This window comes from Eumetopias jubatus, unplaced genomic scaffold (assembly GCF_037043125.1).
Source record: "Eumetopias jubatus isolate StellerSeaLion01/CBP00866 unplaced genomic scaffold, mEumJub1_p1.0 scaffold_15, whole genome shotgun sequence".
Classification (NCBI taxonomy): domain Eukaryota; kingdom Metazoa; phylum Chordata; class Mammalia; order Carnivora; family Otariidae; genus Eumetopias; species Eumetopias jubatus.
The window spans coordinates 71235410-71259545 of NW_028274821.1; the positions used below are offsets into that span (position 1 = coordinate 71235410).

At 43.5% G+C, this 24136-nt stretch overlaps 1 protein-coding gene across 4 annotated transcripts in view; it reads right to left on the reverse strand.

Moving 5' to 3' along the window:
• EPB41L4B (erythrocyte membrane protein band 4.1 like 4B) overlaps window positions 1–24136 on the reverse strand; it is a 122128-nt gene that overhangs the window by 19835 nt on the left and 78157 nt on the right. For all 4 annotated transcript variants that reach the window (XM_028108774.2, XM_088018738.1, XM_088018737.1 and 1 more), the window contains exons 16-20: window positions 13209–13426; window positions 10840–10958; window positions 5533–5658; window positions 4649–4716; window positions 1404–1502 (exon numbers count right to left, since the gene is read on the reverse strand). In XM_028108774.2, the coding sequence (XP_027964575.1) occupies window positions 1404–1502; window positions 4649–4716; window positions 5533–5658; window positions 10840–10958; window positions 13209–13426 (630 nt within the window). The remainder of the gene's footprint in view (window positions 1–1403; window positions 1503–4648; window positions 4717–5532; window positions 5659–10839; window positions 10959–13208; window positions 13427–24136) is intronic.

Genomic DNA, 24136 nt, shown 5'->3' on the forward strand with positions numbered 1-24136 from the left:
TACTTTGCATTCAGGGTATCCCCCAAACTGGACCTTTTCTCGGAGGCTTTCAGGTCCTTGAGAAGAAAGGAAAGGGAGCTAGTTCATCCACTGGCCAGGTTCCTTGCTATGGGCTAGATCTGCATTATGGCACATCAACCCTCACCAAATTCCTCAGGGCTAGGTATGAGCTCACCCATTTTACAGATAAGGAAAGAGAGGTTGAAAAAGTAATTTCCCCAAGAGTTTAGAGCAGTAAACTAGCCAGGACTCTGACAGAAGCCTTTCTGACTCCAGAGCTGCATGCATTCCATGGCACCCAAAGATCCCCCTGCAGCCCTCTGGTCAATTACACACCCAGGCATAGTGCCACAGCCAAGGTCAAAAAATGGGAACTACCATTGTGATTAGCACTACGGCTCTTACTAAAATACTACTACTCTTACAACAGCAGTTACCCGTCTTGTTTGTTATAATTATTTGCAATCTGTCTCTCCCTCCAATAAATGGTGACTCCTCAGACGGGAACTATCAAAGTCATTTTGTTCTTCCTAGAAGAGCCTAAAACAACTCTATGCATATGGGAGCCACGGAATTTTCATTAAGCTGAACAAAATTGGACAGGCCCTGGTGGTTCTGGGATACTTTGGGATAGGACTCCTCCCATAGGTCTCACACAGCTCCGTGATTAGCTTTGGCTCTGTTGACAGATCATGCTACCATTTCACAATTATGCCATGGATGAAGCTTTTGATATGGCTCCTGATGATTCCCCATCCTGGTATCCATGCCCCTGCATGATCCCTGACTCTTGAGTGTGCGCTGGCCCTCCTGACTTGCTTCTAACGAACAGAATATGGCAAAAGTGATGGGATGTCATTTGTGATGAGGTTACAAAAGGCTGGGACTTTTGCCTTGCAAGAGTTCTCTCTGGCTCTTCTTGTGTGATTTCTCCATCAGAGAGGAAAGATCTACATGACTAGGCACCGAGGGCAACCTCCAGACAACAGCCAACAAGAACCAAATCCTGTTCCAACCTGTAAGAATGAGCCTTCGGATGAGACCACAGCCCTTGCCCACACCTTGAATGCAACCTTCTAAGAGACCCTGACACAGAAGATCCAACTAAGCCATGCCTGGACTTCCAACCCACATAAACTGTGAGGTAATAAATGTGGACTGTTTAAAGCCACTAATTTTGGAGTAACTGGTTACATAGCAATCAATAATCAATACATATGCCAACTATGTAATGTTTTCAGGGAGAGAAGTCAAGTCCCATTATTGGGACTAAATTGGAAACAAACTGTATTTTGGGAGATGGCTCTTTGGAAGTGGTGCAAGAGGCTAAAAAAACATTTATAACTGAACATTTAGTATCAACTTTGTGACTATTATCGAAAAACTTGAAGTATAGAACTCACAAACTGTATTGTCTTGTTAACTTCCTCACTCGGGGAGGCTTGATTTCCGGCTTTTCCACTGCTGGTTGGGTAGTTTCCACACGTATAGGAATAGGACTTCTAGAGACATACCAAGAAACAGAACATCACCAACAGAAAAGTTTATGGTCTAGTTTTGGCTGTAGGAACTGCTTTCTCAGTTAATTTAAACCCTTAATAACATTGTTAGTCAACATATCCATTTTTCCTCCCTTCTACTCTACTTATTAAATATAATTTTTAAATATATCATAGAAAGTCCAAAAACAAAAACCAAAATAATAGGGAGGAAAATATAGCAAGTGGGAACTGAATATAACTGGGGTACCACATACAGCTTCTCTGACCAAAACACCTACCTCCAGGGTTTGGTTCATTACCAGGTTTTGCCAATAAAATAAGCAAAGAGAAACCCATGGATAACCCATTTTTACTTCAAAGTAATCTGGTAGTTATGTTATTTTAAATATATCACAGGATATATTTTTAAAAGATAAACAGGGTATTTAATGTGAAAAATGCATAATCAGACTTAAGACCTGTTCTAAAACATTTTAATTTTGTGTATGTGAAAATGTTAAAAATTGTTTCATTTCTATATTTCCTCAAGAAAATATGCCAAATGACCAATGGGCCCTATTCAAAACAGTGATTTTAAGAAAAAGCTTTCACACATTTTTGTAGTGGTTATGACTAATTTCATTTCAAAAAAATCAGGGGGCGCCTGGGTGGCTCAGTTGGTTAAGCGTCTACCTTTGCCTCAGGTCATGATCCCAGCATCCTGGGATCGAGCCCTGCATCGGGCTCTGTGCTCAGCAGGGAGCCTGCTTCTCCCTCTCCCACTGCCTGCCTGTCTGCCTACTTGAGCTCTGTCTCTCCCTCTGTCAAATAAATAAATAAAATGTTTAAAAAACAAAAACAAAATAATCAGAAATTACCTTCTGGGACCTATGGACATCAAAAGAAGTTGAGGTCCTAAGCAAGGAACCTCTGGCAAGTCAATGAACAATTCTGAGCCCCCATTTTCTCCTCTATTTAGCGTCTAATAAGGTGATAGGCATGTGGCCAGTGCCTAATCAATGTTTGTTGAATAAACACGTGAACGAATGAGCAAATAAAGAAATTGGGGTCAGCATAGTCTAGATTCATGATTTCCTCAAGCTGGGACCCTGGAGTCAATTGAATGTAGTTCCTGAAAGAACTCACACTCAACCAGGGAGCGCATAACTTCACTTGGGTGGAATGGTTGGCATCTGGAAAGCTTTGTGGAGGAGTTTACACTTAACCAGATGGAGGGAAGACTTCCAAGGTAGAAGACAGAGTAGAGAGCTATAGAATGCAAGGCACTGGAACCGCTAACAGGTGAGGTCCTAGCAGAAGAGCAGGGGATTTCCACTAGAGTAGGAAGCAGGGACCGGGTTCCTGAGGGGCCTCAGGAATTTACACTGAAGTCCAAGGTGTCACTAAAAGTTTGAGGCAAGGGAATGGCATAGTCAGACTTGCTTGTCGGAAAAACCCTTAGAGCAAGGAAATGAATCCTGGTGAAGACAGGCTGGCTGGGAGCATCTTCAAAGACTGTGGCAGGAGGTATCCAGGCAGAGAGACGGTGAGGACTTGCTGTAGACTGGGATTCAGGTCATGAAGAGGAGAGGACAGATGTGGGGGAAAATATGAATACTGAGTTAGCAGGACACGGTGACCAATTTTACAAGGGGATGAAGGAGGAGAAAGTCAAGGACTCCCAGGCATCAGATCTGGATGAAGGGTAGGTAATAATGCCATTAACCAAGACTGAAAAACAGGTGAAGGGTTAGTGAGGCAGGATGGGAAGAGATGAATTAAGGTTTTTCGGAGTCCAGGAGGCAGCTGGGTATGTGCTCTGGAGTAAGACAACGTTACACAAAGGACACGGATTGGGAATCAAAGGTGACATAGAAAAGTGTGGGTTTTATTTTTAACATCAAGAATGCCTCAGAGCAGTGGTTTCTGGATCACCTGGGGTACTTGCTGAAATTCTGGTTCCTGTCCGCCCCCCACCCCCACCCAAGGATCTGAAAGGTCTGGAGTAGGACCCAAGAGTCTGTGGTTGTTGTTGTTTTGTTTTGTTTTGTTTTGAAGATTGATTTATTTATTTATTTGAGAGAGAGTGTGTGCATGGTAGGGAGGGGCAGGGGGAGAGGGAGAGAGAGAATCTCAAGCCAACTCCCCACTGAACGTGGAGCCCAACGCAGGGCTCGATCTCATGACCCTGAGATCACGACCCGAGCCAAAACCAAGAACCTGATGCTTAACTGACTGAGCCACCAGGCACCCCTAAAAGTCTGTGTTTTTAATGAGAGACTGAGGCAATGACCCTTGGACCCATTTTAGGAAACTCCACCTAGGGGTACCCTGCCAGTATTAGACCACCAAGGTGGAAATGGGACTGCCATGATTTATAGGTTGTTACTTACTTGGGCTGAGAGGGGGAGGGTCTCTGCTCTCTGTGAGATCAGAGGAGGAAGGTTTTCCTCTGGGTTTAAAGTGGTGATGGCCCGGAAGCTTTAAAGAGCATGTGTGGGGGCGCCTGGGTGGCTCAGTCGTTGGGTGTCTGCCTTTGGCTCAGGTCATGGTCCCAGGGCCCTGGGATAGAGCCCCGCATCGGGCTCCCTGCTCTGTGGGAAGCCTGCTTCTCCTTCTCCCACTCCCCCTGCTGGTGTTCCCTCTCTTGCTGTGTCTCTCTCTCTCTCTCAGATAAATAAATAAAATCTTTAAAAAAAAATAAAGAGCATGTGTGGTTCTAGTACTGTAAAGGAGTCCAATATGAAAAGTACATCAATGGCCAAAGGAATAGTGATAAACTGAGCTGGGACAGAGAGCAGAAGCCCAGTCCTACAGGGTCTGCCGTGCTCTGTTGAGAAGTCTGGACTCCACTTTGAGAGCAGAGCAGTCTTTAAAGAAAGGACATCAAGTAGGGGAATGACAAGGTCTTATCTATATACTCCTCACCTCAGAGTGATTTCTTTGTTAGCACAGCAGTTAGAAATAATGAAACCGAGAATAAGCAGCATTTCTGAGACTTAAACAAAGTTGTTTTAAGCCAGTCTTTTTCTATCTCTTCATACTGACATTCCAATTTTCTTTTTTCCTCTCTGATTTTATTAGCAAATGCCCTTGTGAGTAATGTTTCGAGGATAACGTTGATGATACAGAGTATTGTTTCCCCATTCAAACAAGAAGCAACAGACCTTACATTAGCATCCTGAAGACTGGATTTCTTATTAATATTTACAAACGTTGATTCCTCTTTTCCAACCTGTTAAAGAAAACAGGCCGGTTAGTCAAAACTGAATTATTTTGGTGAGCAAAAAAATGTTTTCAAGTCTCCAACATTCAAAGGATTACAGAAATGTGAAGATAGCTCAGAGAGGTGGTTCACTAAGTACTCAGTCAATGACAAATTTTCTCTGGTGTTTATATAAGTTAAGAAAAAAAAATGTTTTCATGAGTCATTCCCCATCATGGGGATTAACACTTAATCATTCAAATGTAATCAGCACTTGCATTCATACTTTTATTGAGCACCTGCTATGTGCCAACTCATACTTGAGTGAGAAAGGGAGAGTGTGGGAAAAGCCAAACCCACAGTTTAATCCCCCACCTGACATTGCTGATCAGGAATAATAATCAGCTCTATGCTCACATACCACTTACAGCTTACAAAGGAATTTAGAATCTGTCTTTTCATATCAGTGTAACAAGCCCGGGAGGAATTATGTCATATGATTTTCATGATTTTGATAGAAGCCTTGTCCTCCCTCCAGTGAGTCCCACAGAGAATGGTGGGGGAGGAAGGGACACCCACTCAGCCCGGGAGGCCAGCTGAATGTACGCTGGAGGTCAGAGCAGGAGTCTGTGGCTTTCAACCCATCAGCAATGCCCCAGTGAATAACTGTACGCCAGTTAATAACTCCTAGTGTTGAAATCTCTGTTCACATAGCAGGTATGGCTCCCGTCTCCTGGCTGGACCCTGCCGGACACGGTGTCTCGGGCCTAGAGGGCCTCCTTCTCCGCTATGGCAGGAAGGAAATCCTGTGGTGTGAAATCAAAGGAAGGCACCAGCTCCACGGACCTGGGCACTCACTCGCGATGCGTTCTCCAGCTGGGCTTTCAAAATGTTACACTTCACGTGGTCGGCTATGGGGGAAGGCAAAAGTGGGGTCTGAAGAGTCTTCTCGGAAACTTTTTTTTCTTCAGCCTGTGACAAACCCAAAACACACGCAGCCGATTGTCAACAAAGAGGAAAGAAAACAGCTACATTAACCTTTCCCATCAACCGTTAACTGCAAATGACACTCAGTCGTAAACACCTACACAAGTGTGTCCCCCAACTCCTTATACGCGCGCCCCTGCTTTTAGTGTTTGCAAAGGATCCACAAGCACATCCTCGCATCCTCGTGTATCAGGGAGAGGAGACGGGGTGAAGGGTCAAAGAGAAGTGGCTCTTCCAGTTAGGGGCGGCTCCGGGACTCAAGCTTCGAGTTTTCCGTCCCCTAGTGCAGTGCGGTTTCCCCCCATAACTGCCACCTCTCACACAGAGAGATTCAATCCTGTGACTTGCTGGGGAAAAAGTGAAAAATAGGCATTGGTATTTTTACAATGAATCTTGCTGAAGTTTGTGAAACTTGTATCTATGCCACCTCATTACAGAGTGTCTCAGATACCGGTAATTTGATACCCTACCTTCATTGTTCTGCCATTTCCTAGGTACTCACTAAACATGTACCTACAATTTATTTTTAAAGATTTTATTTTTAAGTAATCCCTACATCCAACATGGGGCTCGAACCCACAACCTTGATCTGAGCCAGCCAGGCACCCCAACATGTACCTATCACTTACATGATCCAGTTAAGGTGGATTACCTGGGGACTACCTATTTTCAGTGTGTGCTACACACTAATATCTTTGAAATCATAGGCTTCATGGCTATTTATTAGAATAGACATTATGATAATTACATAACTATGAAAAAATACTCATCTATGTGTATAACCTGAAATCATCTCTGATGGTACATGCACCAAACTGCAAATAAAGTCTTAATGTGAGCCATGCCTATGGTGGTCAGCGCATATCCCAGCGCTGACGTGGTGCTTGGCACACAGCAGGTGCTCAATAAACACCTACTAAAGAAGATGATAATGATGTATGGCTAAAGAGATGTGTTTAATAAGAAAGGTATAAGACCTTACGACTGCTAAAATTCCCAATAGCAGGACTTGAGGCGGCATGTTGGCTACAGGGTACAGGGCAAGAACAAAATGTTCTAAAGCTCCAAAATGAATCCGATTTGCTAATTCAAAAGTCCAATTGAGCACCTTGGTACACATAGCAGGAGTGTTATGAAAGTGCTCGAGGAAGTAGAGGGCAATTGGCTGGTTGACACTATTTAATAAAGAAAAGAGAGCACAGAATGCAGTTTCCCAGCGGGACCTCCAAATGCATCAAGGAGCCCTTGGTTGATTGAGTAGAATGAAGCCATTTCATGTAACAGCAAGATAAGCAGGGACAGAAGACCTGGATTTTAATCTCAGCTCTTGCCTTGTCTGGCACCATAAAACAAAAATGATGAGGATGGTGATGATGAAAAGAAAAATAATTCCAGTCCCTCACATTTATTGAGAGCTTGTTGTGGGCGAAGCACATATCATTGGTTCCTCCCATTTGAAGGCAGATACTATCACCATCCCCGTTTTATAGATGAGAAAAACAAAGCAGAGAGATGGTAAGTCACTGGCCCAAGGTCACACAGAAAGGAGGCAGAAGAGCCCCGAATCACACTCAGGATCGGGTGCCTCCAAGATCTTGACCGCTCAGCCATACTGGATCCCCTTAACCTCCCTGAGTCTCAGTTTCTTCCTTCGTAAGATTACTGTGATGAGCAAATGAGAAAAAAAAAAAATAAAAAGATATGAACGGCACTCTTACATTAGATTCTTTGGTTAGAAAAGAAAACACAACTGAAAAAGAGCATCAGACATGAGGGCACTAATGATCCTAAGCCATCGAATTGGGTATAAAGAGAAAAGACTCTTTTGGCTGGAATCATCACCCTAAAAGACATGGAATGCCCCCAACTTCCGAAACAAATAAGTAACTCATTTATTTTGAAAGATGAGCTTGGTAGTATAGCTCTAGGATAATTTATCTTGTGTTTGTAAATCCTGCCACATGAAGCTAATTGTTTAACATCAGCATGGGTGTTTTCACTGGTGTGTGAAGAGTTAATTTTTAAATTAGATTTAATTTTCTGTAATGATATGCTGGAATATAAGAATTAAATTGGTTCCAAAGCCCACTTGGGGTTTTTGACAATTGCTTAAGGGGATATAGTTATACTGACACTAATGACCGAAGATCTATTTAAAAAAAAAAAAAATGAATGCTGCTAAAATAAGAAAAGAATGAGAATTCAGCATTGGTTTTCCCTTTGAATTTAGTCCTTTTAAACTGCTTTTTTTTGGATATAAAATCAAAGATGGCTTGTTCCTGGTCTACGTGATGAAGCAGGAGCTACTCTATGAATGGACACAGGTGAAGACCAATATAAATTTTGGGAAATTTGACTATCACACTATGCATAGGTTTGCATCAAAGGCATCTCTAGGAGATAAACATCTGGATTACAACGAGTCCATCATTCCAGCCTGAAAGATGGTTCCAAGAACTGTGCTTTCTCTCTTTTGCGTGACCACGCGTTGTGTTTTGCATTCAATCCGAATGGTGAAAGATGCCTTATCATTCAATATTGAAATACAGATTTACAACATACATGTGAATGACAATCGGGCTTTGAGATGATTATAGTTGGAAACAGTCCGTCTGTTTGGGGGAAGTGGTTTTGGGATAAAGAAAGGATCGGATGCACTTTTTACAACATTGTTCACACATTCGAAATCTGGTGAGATTTAAATCCCTGTGATAATTTCGGGTACAACTTTGGACCTGGGCAATGAAAATGTCTTCTCACCATCAGATCGAGAACAGGAACTTATCCAAACTTTGAAGAATCAGAGGATTCTCGATCCGTGAGACTGGAAAAATCCTTGAAAGCATTGAAGCCACTGGTCGCCAACTGTGGGGTCATGACACGTTGGGAGGTCCATGGCACGGAATGTGTGATTAAGGACAGAGTCATAGTGTGAAGTAACGTTCTTTGCCTCTATGTTAGGACAAACTCAAGATTATCGGACATCACTTTAGCCCACTTGCTCCCTGATGCATTTCTTCAAGTGGAAGGAGAGAAAAAAGGGCTCCAGGGAAAATGTGCAGCAAAGCACAGTTGTCTCAGATATACCTTAACCCAGAGCAAGCCACTCCTGCTGCCGGCCCACCAATATTCATGGCAACTACAGATTACACAGAGCTTGTGAGCCGTCTGTGGCTCGCTATCTGCTGTTTCGCCTCACAAAGTATGTTTGGATTCGGCCAAACTCTGGGTAAGTCTCTTCAAACCATTTATGGTATGGATTGCAGAAAACAAGTTTGAAAACGAAGAGACTAAGAGAAAGAAGACCATGCAGGGGGCACATGATATATTGGGTTGGTTTCCCAGCACCTGGGATAGGCCTGCTCACTAAGCACCCGCTGGCTGCGTGAATGTCGACGCCATCCTACGGGAGGGATTCTTTGCAGCTGGCCATCAGGGAGGGTGGTAGAGAAGAAAAAGCAGGTGAGCGGGCCCCTGACGGTGTCAAAGGGACCTGAGGCTGCCCCCTGGGGGAATGGAAGGAAATGAGAGTCTTGTGAGAAATCCTGGAAGTCTAGCCTAGGCTGGAGGGTTGGCTATGGTGGAGGAGTAACAGCCCAGTGCGGGTAAGAAGGGCGGGGGGGCCTTCTCAGGCCAGATTTTCCAAATTCTTCCTATTCCCTCTTATAAAGGGAGGGTGAAGCAAAGAAGCATCAGAGTGGAAGAAATGATCCACGAATGAAAAAGACTACTGCTTTGGGGATTTAAAAAATTAAATTATGCGTAAAACACTGGTTCCCAATTAGAGTGCTTTTGCCCTTTAGGGGATATTTGTGGAAATGTCTAGAGATGAAGTTGGTTGTCACACCTGGATGGGGGTGCTCCTGGAGCTAGCGGGTGAAACCCAGGGATGTTGTCACACATCCAGCAACGCACAGGACCAGCTCCTCCACAACAAGCACAGCCCAAAATATCCGTAGTGCTGAAGTCAAGAAAGCCTGGTGTACAAAATGGAGAGGCATGCTGGAGTGCGGAGAGTACTGGGCCGGGAGTCAGGGGACCCAGGATTCAGCCCCTGCTGTGTGACCTCGAGAAAATAATTTCCCTTCCTCTGAGCTCAGATGGTAAGAAAGCTGAACCAAATGGTACACTGAATCCAGCCCTGACATTCTACAGTTCGAAGATAAAATTTAGCTTTCATAAGGCTGCTCATTTGGATTATAAGAACAGGTCTAGGCAAAGGAAAGCTTTGCTCCAGCCCTTTTTCTCTCTTCTTCCCCCCTGCCTTCAATCCCTCCCTTCTTTACATCAGCAAACAGTTACTGAACATCTACTATGTGCCAGGCATTGTCAGAGAGAGAGAGAGGGTGCTATGGACTGAATTGTCCCCCCACCGCATTCATATGTTGAAGCCCCACTCCACATAGGATGGTATTTGGAGATGGGGCCCTTGGGAAGTGAACAGATTTAGATGATGTCATGGAATGGGGCCCTCATGATCAGATTAGTGGCTTTATAAGAAGAGGAAGAGACAGGGGATCAGTCGGTAGAGTATGCAACTCTTGATCTCAGGGTTGTGAGTTTGAGCCCCACATTGGGTATAGAGATTACTTACAAATAAAATCTTAAAAAAAAAAAAAAAAGAAGAAGAAGAAGAAGAGAAAGAGAGAAAGACTGAGCTCTCTCTGCAGGTAAGGACACAGCAAGAAGGCAACCATCTGCAAGTTAGGAAGAGAGCCCTTACCAGGGAACCAAACTGGCAGACACCTTGATCTTGGCCTGCCAGCCTCCAGAACAGTGAAAAATAAATATCTATTGTTTAAGGCACCCTGTCTATGGTATTTTGTTATAGCAGCCTGAGCAGACCAATACAGATGGGTAAAAAATGGAAAGAGGTAAATGGGGCTACCTCCTCATTGAGCTTTAGGTCTAGAAGGAGGAAGAGATCACTAACAGATTCAGCCTGTTAGACTCAGCACCGAGGGCAATTCCTAGTGATATAAATCAGCCAGAAAGAATATAAGTACATTTCTGCTCTTAAGAGACTGAGCAGAAATGTCAGGAAAAATTTAATAGAAATTCCTCCAAGACAAAGGCATATAATCTAGGAGGCAGCCCAGGGGAATAACCAGAGGTTTGACGTGAGCCACAGGTCCATGCTCATCACCCAGCCCTGGTCCTCGGCACCTTATTTATGTTGATGTGCAGAGCAGGCCAGGGTCCGGCAGCTTTCACCGTCTCCAGTTCCAGCTTCTTTAGATGGGCGGCAGCTTCGCTGAACAGGGCAGGCGGTCCTGGACTCAGTTCTACAAGTGGCCAGGGGGGAATGAATAAGGAAAGACAGACGTGATAAAAGATGCTTACCAGAGCCTGATCCCCAGCACCCTTCTGTCTGCCTTCTCCCGGCCCCCACCCCTGAAATCCCTAGAATATGCACCAGCTGTTGGGCTGTGAGAACAGCTAAGATCAAGGCTTCAAAGTCTAACTCCCCCATGGATGAGCTGTGTGGCCTTGGGCAAGTCACTCTATCTCTGAGCCTCTGAGCCATTTTAAAATGAAAATGAAACTACTTACCCTGCAGGGTTGCTGTAAGGATTAGGGAAGGTTATTTACATACAAATGCATTATTAATGGCAAAACACTATGCAAATTAGAAAGATGCGTGCTCAGGCTAACAGGCATACGGAGGTGCCCTTGAAAACCATTTTATGTTTCTAAAACTAAATTCACTGACTTTGATTTCTGTACTATCTTGGATTACTTTGCCATCACTCCTTCCACTGGCTGGTATTTACCAATTAATACAGTGAAATATTCATTAATTATTAAATAGTCATTACATATTAAAGCTTGAGCCAAGTTATCGTTCGCAATTGAGATTTGGGCAGCTGGAATAAAAAGATAGATGAGGCAAAGTCTAGTCTAGTGGTGGAGACAGAGACTCGTGCAGATATTAAAGCTTACTTAATTGCCACAGAAGGCAAAAGGGAAGGCACTCCAAAGCCAGGAATCAGAAAGGCGTGTTAGAGAGTTTCACCGATGACAATATTTGAGTTGGTTCCTGAAGAAATGTGTGGGAGTTCACTAGGGTGGAGGAAAGCATCCCAGGCAGAGGGAACACCAGGTGCAAAGGGCAGCACTAGGAACACAGCTCAGTAATTGGTGAGCGGAGAGGGGTTTCGTGTGTCTAGAGTGTAGTGAGGAGTCAGGGAAGTCTGGAGACCTTGGCAGGGGCCAGGCCGGGAAGGTCTCAGAAGTGTGGGTTTTATCTCAGGACAGTGAAATACCACTGAAAGGGCTTAAGGCATTTGGTCAGAGCTCTCTGGTCAAAGGTCTCACTTCGGCATCTACAAGATGGAGATGGCGTTGGAGGAGGTACCCCTTAGGGGGCTATTACAGTTATCTGGATACAAGAAGATGAGACATGGCCTAGCAGGGCAGTGTGCATAGTCAAGGGGATAGAGTTCTGATTCATCAACACCACGGGAATGATGAATTTCCATTTCCGACTCAGCCAACCCAGAATGGTTCCCTGTGGTCTACAGCTAAAGGCTCGTCAGCTCACCCTTTCATCACTGCACAGACTCATGAAATGTCAGAGCTGGAAGATTCTTTGGCCATCAACTAGACACCCTCTACCCCATTTCATAGATGAGAAAACCAAAGGTCCAAGAGGGAACATGGCTCAAGAGAAATTCTGAAGACCAGAATCGAAGTGTCCTGACTCCTGCCTCTAGCTCGGTGCTTTTGCACATCGTATGTGAAAAAGAACCAGTTCTTCCCCCTCTGGTGTGTCACAGATCAATTCTTTGGTAAAACATAATAAAAGGGAGTTTCTAGAAAAACGAAATAATAGACATACCAGATCCAAGCCCATTTTTTATTGGTTTTAATGAATATAAAATCACTCTATCCTATTGCTAAAAAATGTTTCTAAGTTCCTACTCTCCAGGGGCGCCTGGGTGGCTCAGTTGGTTAAGTGACTGTCTTGGGCTCAGGTCATGATCCCAGGGTCCTGGGATTGAGCCCCGCATCAGGCCCCGCATCGGGCTCCCTGCTCAACAGGGGGCTTGTTTCTCCCTCTCCCTCTACTGCTCTCCTGCTCCCTCTATGCCAAATAAGTGCCTGCTCTCCATTTCCACACCTTCTCTTGCTGGGATCTGAAACAGGGTACACTGGTCCTCCCCGACATCACCTTGCTCTCAGAAGAGGGATCAGAAATGGGACAGAATAGGTTTTCCTGTAATTCGGAAAAGTAGAGATTCTAGCCTCCCGGCTCCCCTCCTCTTTCTATTACTTGAGCCAGTGGAAGTAGGAACTGCTAGGGAATGAGGTGGAGAGAGAAGTGCCACTCTGGAATTAAATTGGAGTTTCCTGGGAAAGCTCCAGCTGAAATGCACAAGGCTCTTGTCTGCTCTAGCCTGGACCTGGTAACCCAGTGCTGACTTTACTTTTACGTGCTGCACAGAAAAGGTCTGTCTTCCTCAAGACAGGGGAAGCCGTCCACGCCCTGCAGCATCCCTCCCTCCCACCCTGCCCTCTCCACCCCTACTCACTTGTCAGGGATTTACTGCTGGAGTTTGGAGACCTGGAAGGCCCCTCCTTGTTCTCCAGAGTCAGCGAGAGGCCATAGTTTGGGTGGTGCTGGTGCTGGTGCTGGTGGTGGTGCTGGTGGTGGTGGTGCCTGGCTGAGGCGCGGGTAGGGCCCCCGTTCTCCTCGATGCTGAAAGGCAGCCGGTCTGAGCTGCTGAGCCCTGGGGAAGGGAGCGGGTAGCTGTGGAGGGTGTCAAAGTCAGGATTTAGAAAAGTCAAGTGTCTTGATATTCCTGTGTGTACTTTAAAAGATGTTCTCTGACAATTAAAAACCAAGAGAAATCGGTTCAACAAACAGATCCGCGGGGTCATTGCAAAACAGGACCGAAGGGCAACACGGTGCTCAAGGAAAAGGCAGAAAGGGGAAATTTGTATATATCAGAGACCTGAAACCCTAAGGAATTCTTACTCTGAAGTTAAGTAACTTCCGTTCAAGAAAAGACATCCCTTAAATGGGAGGAGGAAATAAAAAGCAATACTAGCAAATAATTGCTAGCCATCCCATGACAAGATCGTGACACAGAGAGAAGTCTTGGAGTCACTTTCTTTTGCTCTCAATCACCCCACCGCACAGGAAACACCTGCTAAGGGTACTGCTATGATAGCTTTAATTCCAATTGTTCCCTCTGTTTTTATGAAAACTGCCCTTTTGGAAGCCCATGTCATCTCCCGTTGAGACTCCTAACTGTTCTTCCTGCCTCCACGCTCTCCTTCTGCCCACTGCCCACAAATCAGCAGCCAGAGTGCTCTTCCTGTCCACCCTGGCTGGCTCCTGGAGACTTCGCTTCACTCAGGACGGTCTTGCATTGTGTACGTATGTGTGTGAGGATGTGGAATAAGGTGTGACTTTGGCTTCTGAGGGTCACAGCGCAGCCTCACCCCTCCAAAATGAGCTCCCCTATGCAGCCAGTAATGGGGGCAACAAAAAGTGAGCTGAGTTGAAGTTGAAAAGCCTGGGTTCCTGTCTTAGTTCTGCCCCAACCTTGTGTAGGAACCTTGGACAGTTGCTCTGGGCTTCAGTTTCCTCCTCTGCAACAAGAGCTGGGCCAGGTGACTCTGGGTGCATTTCCAGGTCTGAAAAATCCTTTCTTCCAACTATTTATCTGGTACTTGCTCTCTCCCAAGTAGTGTACTAGCTATTTTACATAAAACATCCAATTTTATCTATGTAGAGACCTTTGCTTGGTACACAGTAGGTACTCCATACATTTTTGAAGAAAGGAAGGAAAAGAGGGAGGATGGGAAGGAAGGAGGAAGGGTTAATGAAGCTGTGGATCTGGGATTTGACAACAAAGCCTGCTGGCATTTTTTTCCTGTCTCTCATATATGTTGAAAACAATATCTGTCCTAAGGAGGCACAGAGATTGGGGTCTCATAAGAGAGAAAATGCCCTTTAGCCTAGGAGGCCTGGAGGGACTGCCCAATTTAGGGCTCATCTTGAATTACCCTGAATGCGAGAATGAATACTCAAGAGGAAAGATGTCCTATAGCAGAGATCTGATGTACATTTAGGGCTGGAGGTAGAGTTGGAAAGCTTTGAGTAAGACCTTCTGAGGAATGGCAGATACTCACCATCTCCTATGCCAGCTTCAAGTGATTCTCACCCTTTGCTTGGAAAGCAAGATTGAGAAGGATTCTGAGGTTGTGCCCAGCTCAGGAGGAAAGAGTGCTGTGATTGATTAGTGATGTCTGCCACGGACTTGGACTAGAGCATTGGTATCAGGTACTCGTCTTTCCAAGTTTAAAAATGTGTGATTTTTTATTTCAAGGACACCCAGAGTGAAAAGTTAAACAGGGAAATAAATATATATGCAGGGAGTGATAAATTGCATTTAATAACATGTCAAATAAAATATGCATGTGTGATTTTCCTTTCACAGCTACTTATGGGGAAGACTAAGCAAGACAAATGGGAAGAGAAATAGATGAGAGTCAAAGAAGCAGCCTGAATCATGTCAGGGTAAGGGTCTCTAGAAAAGCAAAGGTTTCTAAGCCGTAGTGGGAGGACCTGGGAGATCCCTCAGCTCCTCCATGGAAGGGACCACCCTCCCAGAGACCCTAATTCATGGAGTTTTGTAGGGTTGTGGGTCTGTTAAGGAAACCACTGCTCCTGGCTTCATAGCTTCATGGATTCTTCCCTGCAGAACCCCAGGAAGGGCCGTTCATATCAACTATGATATAAAGGGCATCCACTAGAGTTGTGCATCTGCCCTCTTCCCAGGGACCGCAGAGAAGGTCAAGCCCACCCAGAGGGTCCAGCAGCACTCAGCAGCCCCAGACCTTGGGACCAGTGCTTAAAGTTCAGTAAATGAGGGGCGCCTGGCTGGCTCAGTTGTTAAGCGTCTGCCTTCGGCTCAGGTCATGATCCCAGAGTCCCAGGATCGAGCCCCGCATCGGGCTCCCTGCTCAGTGGGAAGCCTGCTTCTCCCTCTCCCACTCCCCCTGCTTGTGTTCCTTCTCTCGCTGTGTCTCTCTCTGTCAAATAAATAAATAAAATCTTAAAAAAAAAAAAAGTTCAGTAAATGAGACCAGCTCTGTGCTCATGGTCAAGAGAGGCTGAGGTTCATGAGCTTCTGGCATTCTGGAAAGAAGGTCACAAGTCCTGGTTTTCAGAGGGTGACAGAGGAGAGCTATGTAGGCTTTAGCCTCTGCTTCCATGGGCCAGCAGCTGAGAAGAAATCTGGTGCAGAAGAAGAGGGCTGCCTGTGTGCCCAGCACTATGCAAGGCACTTTAGTATTTAACTTTTGCAGTTACCCTGCCTGGAAGCTGCTGATGCCTTCTGTTACACTGGGGCTTGGGGAAGGGGGACAACATGCCCTGTTAGTAAACATGAGTGAGAAATTGCATCAGATCTAATTTCTTCTCTTCCCTTTTTTCAGGGGAAGCCCCCACTCTCATTCTACTTCCAACCCTAAGAAGTTAGTACTCTATTGGTGGGGGCTCTGTCATACAGGACTTTTTTGACAATATTAGGGGCGGGCATAGCTCTGCAGACACGGGGAGGGTGGGGGACTCTTACGGCCCTGCCTAATCCCACCAGAGCCACTCCCCTCTGTGACCGTGGGACCCCAGCATGCTCAATCAAAATGTGTTGCATACTGAATAATGGGATAATTATTTAATACGTTATAATATTATAATAATATCAATAACACTCATTATTATGGTATTATAGTAATTAGTATAATAATAATAATAATATTACTATACCATCACTTATTAAATATTATAATTGGCATAATAATGGTATAATTATTCAGAATAATCCTCCAGAATCCACTGCCAGAACTGTGACCAGGGCAGGGCAGGAATTGGGGAGGGTCTTGAGCTGGAACACAGAATTCATGGGGCTTTCTCTCAAAAATAAGGCCAGGAATGATGAGGGTGCTCTCAGAAGCACACGGTACCATACACTCTACAGCTCAGCCAAGTTCTGGGTGACACGGGCTTCTGAGGGCAGCTCTGGGGATATAATCCCGGATAGAAAAATCACAGAATTATAGAAATGGAGACCCTCCATTTGGCGGTTTTATACCCCAGACGAATATTAAAATCACCAGGGGAACTCCCACATACTGCTGGTGGGAATGCAAAATGGTACAGTTGCTTTGGGAAAACACCTGGCAGTTCCTCACAAAGGTTAAATACAGAGTTACCATAGGACCCAGCAATTCCACTCCTAGGGATATACCCAAGAGAAATGAAAACATGTCCACACAAAAACCTGCCCATGAATATTCGTAGCAGCATTAATCATAATGGCCAAAAGGGAGAAACCACCTAAATGTCCATCAACTGATGAATGGATAAATAAAATGTGGTATAGCCATACAGTGACATATTATTCAGTCATGAGTTGGGACGAAATATTAATCCCTGCTAGGACTTAAAGGAACTGTGAAAAGCATCATGCTGAGTGAAAGAAGCCAGACACAAAAGGCCACATGTTGCATGATTCCATCTATATGAAATGTTCAGAATAGTCAAGACCAGAGAGACAGAAAGTAGATTCGTGATTACCTAGGCCTGGGGGGGATGCGGGGAAACAGCAAGTGACTGCTAATGACACAGGGTTTCTTTAGGGACGGCGGAAAGGTTCTAAAATTAGATTGTAGTGATGGCTGTACAACTTTGTGGAAATGCTGTAAACCATCGAACTGTACAATTTAAATTGGTGAAGTGTATGATACTAACTTATACCTTTATAAAATTGATTTTTAAAAAAATCACCAGGGAAGATTTTGAAAAATATCCATGTCTAGCCCCTGCCCCAGACCAGTGACGTCACCATCGATCTCTGAGTCCAGTGGGCAGCCAGAGCTGAGCACCACTGCCCTAAGTCCAGCCTCTCCATTTTGCAGATGGGGAAGTGGGGCTCACTGGGGGAATGAGGTGACCGGGTCATACCGTGGCTAACTGGCTGAGCCTGGGACACCATCCAGGACTACCGCCTCTCTGCTTGCTGCCCATCTGCTACATGTTCCCATCTGTCTTGGCTTCTATTTCAGGCAGCAAATGCACTCATCGGGAAAATCCTAAGACCTCCTCAGAACCTCACTGCCTGAGACATCCTTGTGTACACATCTTGCCTTCCCCACGACACAGTGAGCTCTGGAGGCACAGAGACGGTTTAGGTCACGTGTTTTCGTACCCTCCACTGTGCTAAACACACAGCAGGTGTTCAACCAATACTGGTCAGATTGAAAAGAAAATTAGGTATCAATGCACTCAATAAATATTTCAGTGTCAACTCTTGTGCCCGCCACGGTGGTAGGCACGAGACTGAGAAGACAAGTGAGAGGCTGTCCTTGCCCGCAAGGCCCTCACTGCTGAGTAACAAGTCCAAGGCAGTGTGGCAGGTGCTTTGATAAGGCTTACGGGAGGAGGGGCAGCTCATGTAGCCTGGGGAAGAGCCAAGAGGGAAGAAGAGCTTATGTGCATATTGTAAGGGGAAGTTCTCACTTTTTGTTCTGAAATGAAGAGCCAGTTGTCCCAACATCACCAAGGGAGTAATTCTTCTTGTCCCACTAACCTGAAAGGCCATTTTCTGCATGTGCCAGTCATTTTTCCAAGAGCTCTCAGATCTCTGCTCTGCTCTGCCCTGACCTGCTGTGTTTCCAAGGAAATACATTTACCAGGCTCCCGGCCCTTTGGCTTTCATGTAGGCTTGGCCAGTGGGAGCCACTGGCAGAGCCTGGAAGGTGGGAAAAGGAGAGAAGTCAAGGTGTTTCTTCCCCATCCCTTTCTGCCTCAGGTGGTGTTTCCAGCAGGAGCTGTGAGTGCTCTGTGGCCCCAGCACCTGGGCATTGGAACCCTGCCACCTCCCTTTGTCCCTCTGTCTCTCCAGCTCTAGTTCTAGTGGTGCTAATCTCTGGGTTGCTTCACTGTTCCAATTTAGCTTCCTAGTTCTTCATCCCTTGGGTAACCAATTCCCTGTACGAAATTCCCTCTGTAAGAAATGTCTCACTGGGTCTCAGTTCTCCTGATTGCAGGTGACTGATACACGATATCCACCGTGGGTGCTAGGTAGTTTTCCCGTAAACACCTTTGCCATATACATCTCTGCTGCGAGAATTTTCATCCCATTTTCACTGCATATCTAATTGGCTGTAAGAGAATTCTGCTGTAAAATATGAAACAACTGGCTGACAGTTTGGTTTCATTTCTCCACTGGCAAAGTTCCCATTTTTCCATCAGATAAATCTGAGCTAGCCCTCATAATGGCCTATACAGAGATGGGTAGATGTGGTGGTCTTAAATTACTGGATGATAACTACGTGTATCAACTTGATAGAAAATATGGTGATAAAACTTACTGGAAGTGTGAAAGAAGACAGTGTAAAGCCAGACCCCACGCTATACTGTGCTAGAAAATAACACATCAGTTGCAATGTTATTAACAAAGCTCAGTTACAAAGGCATTACAGCCTCAGCCTTTCTTCCACTTTTCCCATAGAACTTTGGAACATTTAGCAACAGTCACGTGACAACATGCCAAGAACAAACAACAGTGTAGAAGGCTTTTAGGAAACAATACAACGCTCAGCTGTAAATATATATCCTAGCACTTGGAAAATGATACCTCTGTTGATGAAGGAAGAAATCTTAGGGACAAAAGTAAAAGTGCAATGCTGAATGACAAGACGGAGCAGTAAGCCAAAAAAAAAAAAAAAATATATATATATATATATATATATACACAGATATATATAAATATAATACTCTGAACAGAAGACTTTGAAAACAAGCACATCGGTACAACCTACAAAATAAAACCAGTTATTTGCGCAGTGTTGCCATGACTCTATGCTATACATTTTTTTTGGTGTATTCAAATATTTTGTATTTTGCAATAAAGTCTTTTAAATTTTGTTATTCAATTTTTTTTTGTTATTCAATTTTTCATGTTCCACATGTCTTTTTAAATGAATGTCCCTCTTTTATTTATCCATGATTTTATCTTTTAGGGCAAAATTACCTTACAGCCAAGTCGTTACACAGAGAAAATGTCTGCAGTGAAAATGCTTGTGTCAGAGATGCTTATCGTGAAAATACTGGATAATGTATTTACGTCTGTTTCTGGATTTTTCCTATTTTTCTTGATCTATTTATCTATTACTCAACCAGCACCAGATTGTCTTAATTACTTCTGTTTTAATATATGTATTTTAAATATCTCACAGGTCAAATCCTATTCCCTTTCCCACATCATTGTTCTTCTTTTGTTCTTTTCTTGACTATTGTTATGCACTTACTCTTTCAGATTATTTTACAACTCAAGTTACTACCAAAAAAATCCCATTGGAATTCTGATTTGGAGCATTAAACATTATGGATTTGAGAGAACATATTTGTAAGAAATAGGAGACTTTTCACCATTTATTCAGATATTTTTAAATGTCCTTCAGTTAGAATTTCTGACTTTTCCACAAAGGTAAACAACATATATTATTAATTTAATTCCTAGGTGTATTTCAGTTTTGTCACAATTGAAAAATAAGATTTCACTTATTATTACATTTCCTCTAATTAATTTTTTACTACTAGATACACAAAATTATTGACAGGATATTTCTGCCCCTGGCCACTTTGCTAACCTCTCTTATCAACTGTAATTCATTTGTATTTTAGATAATCATATAAATTTTGTTTCTTCTTTTCTGGCATTTATTGCTTATTTTGTTTTCTTGGCTTATTGCATTGGTAAGGCCTCCAGAATGAAGCTGAATATTAACAGTCATTCTTATTTCTGAAGTGTGCAAACTATCTAGTGTTTCAACGTTAAACTTTGGTTTCCGACACATTCTACTTAACCAGGTTAGAGACAATCCGTTTACTCTCAGCCTACTAAGAATCTCGAAACATTAGCACCACCTATTCTGAGCTAATCCATGCTATTTCTAAGGGAGCACTACTTCCTTAACTAAGTGCTTAAAAAAGATTCGTTTTCGATCTCTCCATCCAGCTTATCAGTCCAGTTTTTTTTTTAATTTGTTTTTCAAGAAACTGTAGGACTTTTCCCTGTCTATGCTGGCATTTCCCCGAGACTCCAAGGTTTTTTAAAAGCATTGTGATGCTGACTCAGCATTGCCATATACAAATTCTCTCATTATTCCCCATGGCCATTTTTCTAAGCCTGAAGGCTTGAACTAATTGCAAAAGAACAAAGTCGTTCCCGACTTTTCTCTCATCTTAGACTTCAGTTTCCTTCTCTTTGTTCTTTTCACCCTCAGCAACTAGTATTGTGCCTGGTTCCCTAATTGAAAACGAGAAAAGCAAAACAGACTAGAGCAGTGTTTTTTCTGCCCTGTTAACCTCGTATACCATCCTCAGGAATGGCTACCACAGAGTACTTAAAAATAAAATCTTAAAAAGAACGGCTGTCATTAAATTGCTCATCTTTTTGCTCCAACTAAACCACACATCTACGAAAATTAAAAGTCCTTTAAAAAAAAAGGTCTATACCCCTTCATTTTTTATATGTTCCACCTCCCTTCTATTTGTGGATCCCTAAAAGCCTTTCCCCTTCAGATGATCTATGATATATTCCTAGTCCACATGAAAACGATTCCCTCTTAGACCCATCTTCTCTTTGACATGAAGGATTAAACCCTGAGCTCCACTCATGTTGTATTAACAATTTCAAGACATAAGAGTCATTTTTTCCCCAAGGATCTTGCCACTTACACATTTCCAACCTAGTCTTCCTTGCTGACCAGAATTAATGACAGTAATATGGGCGGTGTTTCTTCTGCCTCCCAAATAACTACGTAATCAGGCAGGAAGGCCGAGAAATCAACAGATGTTCTGCTTTCAATGAAATGCCAGTGTCTGGATGGCCAAGAAAGCCCCCACAGGTATTGTGTCAGGTCAAAGTCTCTCCTAGGAAAACAGAGTGAGTAGCCTCTATCCAGTCCTCTGGCAAGGCATGGCCTGGACTCAGAGATACTCTTTTATCTGTTCATGGCACCTGTCTTAACTCCACAGCAGGGGTCCCCGAGGCAGGAACAGCTTCCAGGCAGCCCAAACAGCACACAACCTCTCTAAACACCTTCTAGAGGAGTCTGGTTGCGGCAAACTGGCTCCTGTTTCACTTTTGGCCTAAGTGGGAACAATTCCACATTCCTAATCGGAGCTAAAGCATCAGGGAGATATCGACAAATATCTCAGCAGAGCTTCCCAACAAATGGACTTTGGGTAGGTTGCAGCTCAAACAGTCTTACCTGCTTACCCCAGTATGCTACACAAATATGTCATTTTCTATGTGTGCCAAGGACAAGAAAAAGTTTCCACTAGTCCATATCCTGTCCATTAGCCTGAACTGTGGCTCTCCAAACTGGGACTCTTAGCAGAATCTCCTCAATTACGGTGTTTTTGCAGCAGATGGTGTCGGCCAGAATCATGCTTCCTGGCTGAACACTGATGCATTAATCATGCTCTCTAAATACTCACAGAGGAAAAAACTCAAAAGCTAACGTTTTTGCTTGCCCAGCACTGTGCCATCTATTAACTTATTTAATCCTCTAACAACCATTTGAAGAAAGGACAGTTATTATTATCCTTATTTTACAGGTGAGGAAATGGTAACAGAGAGCCTACTTAACTTTCTCAGAGTCACACAGGGTAAATGGCAAAGCTGGGATGTGAATCCAGGCAACCTGACTCGAGAGCCCAGTGCTCTCTTAAGCGCTGACTGACTGCCTTGCCAGGTGGATGAAAGGAGCATTACAATGACATTAAAAGAACACTGGACTGGTGGGCACTTAGCTTTGGTTTTGCTACCACTTAACTATGTGACCTCAGGTAACACATTTCACTTATCTGGGCCCCAGACACTGCATTTCTGGACAAATATTTATTACATATTTATATGCCAGGAACTACAGCTCAATGAAATAATGTGATTTGTGCCATGTCCAACTGAGAGATGAGAGAAGGTGCATTTACTCATCATGGTTTCCAGGATACCTGTCACTTACTTCAATTTTAATTTAGTAGAGACTGAACAGAGTGGGTCATTGGACTAACATATTGCTAAAAGTTCTTATTAAATTCAGGGCAAGCAAGCATACTATTTGGCCGTAAGTAGAGAGTATATTTGAAAAACTGCTTTTTCATAATGGGTTTGAGAAGAAAATTGTCATCAACATATCAGAAATGTGACACATTATGAATGTTAAGTCTGTTAATTAGGGATGATTTCTTATAGTAACTTAGTGGTTTTATTATAATTATTTTAAGTGACTAGAGAGAAAAGATGAACTGACCTCATTTTCCTCTTGTCTGAAAAGGTCAAAATTATATTTTTTGGCATGGTTTAGATTCCTTTATATAGACTAATTGACAAATGGGAATTTTCTCAGTTTGTATTTCTTTCAAGCCATCTTCCAGGCAATCAACCTGGAACTAATTCTAGTGTTAGCACAGGTAATGTCTGAGTCCATAAGATTGGTAGCTGTCGTTTTGATTAGTTTATTAACTGCCTACAGCCAAAGGCAGCATCTTCTTCAACATCAATTCCTGGTACCTATTATAGTACTTGGCACAGAGACAGTAAATATTTGTTGAATAAATGTTGTAGTGCATTAAATTTTAATTCTCCTTAGGTAATTTATCAAGTGTCTATTCATAAAAGCTTCACTTTGGTCAGGAGCTCCTCAGTGGTTCCTAACATTAAATGGCCTCTGTAAAACTAAAATATTCCACAACTTATGGAGCGATGAGAGCCTTTTCACGTTTCCTGTTGGCTGCATCTCTGTCCTGCGTGAGAAAGTAGGATACGTGCCCCCGTCTTTGAGTCTGGAATTTTCCTTTGGTGAACCTGGTATCAAATGGTTTCAGTGAATGGCCGTAAGTGGGTAAGCAGGCCTTGACAAATTTTCTGCTAGAAAATCCATTTTAACTTAATGTGATTCTTACTAAATTTATAATGTCTCTGATTGTTGGAGGCATGGAGAAGCTGTGAGGAAGGGCTTTAGAAACTTTGTGGTGAAATCTAGGATTTTAGCAATTCCAGATCAATTTCAGGATCTGAGCCCAAAGAATAAGTATTTCATGGGTTCATTTTTGCACAGAGGCTCATGCTGAAGCGTTTATTCAATCTCTTTCCTGCCTTAAAAAAAATACTGACACAAATATAGTTGTTTTCTTTTACAGCATTCACTTGTAATAAATCTGACAGTGCTTTCCCTTCTTGGTTTCCTAGGGATTTTTTTTTTTGGCCTCTCATTTCTGCATTCTGATGCCCACTTTTTGCTTTAAATGAAGATTTTTTTCAGGTGGATAATGGTATTAACAGACTTGCCCCTCACCACTGCTTTAAATGCATCCCCAAAGAGTATCATATGGGAGGTCTCAGGGAGCAGCAAGACAAAAAAATGATCACCACGA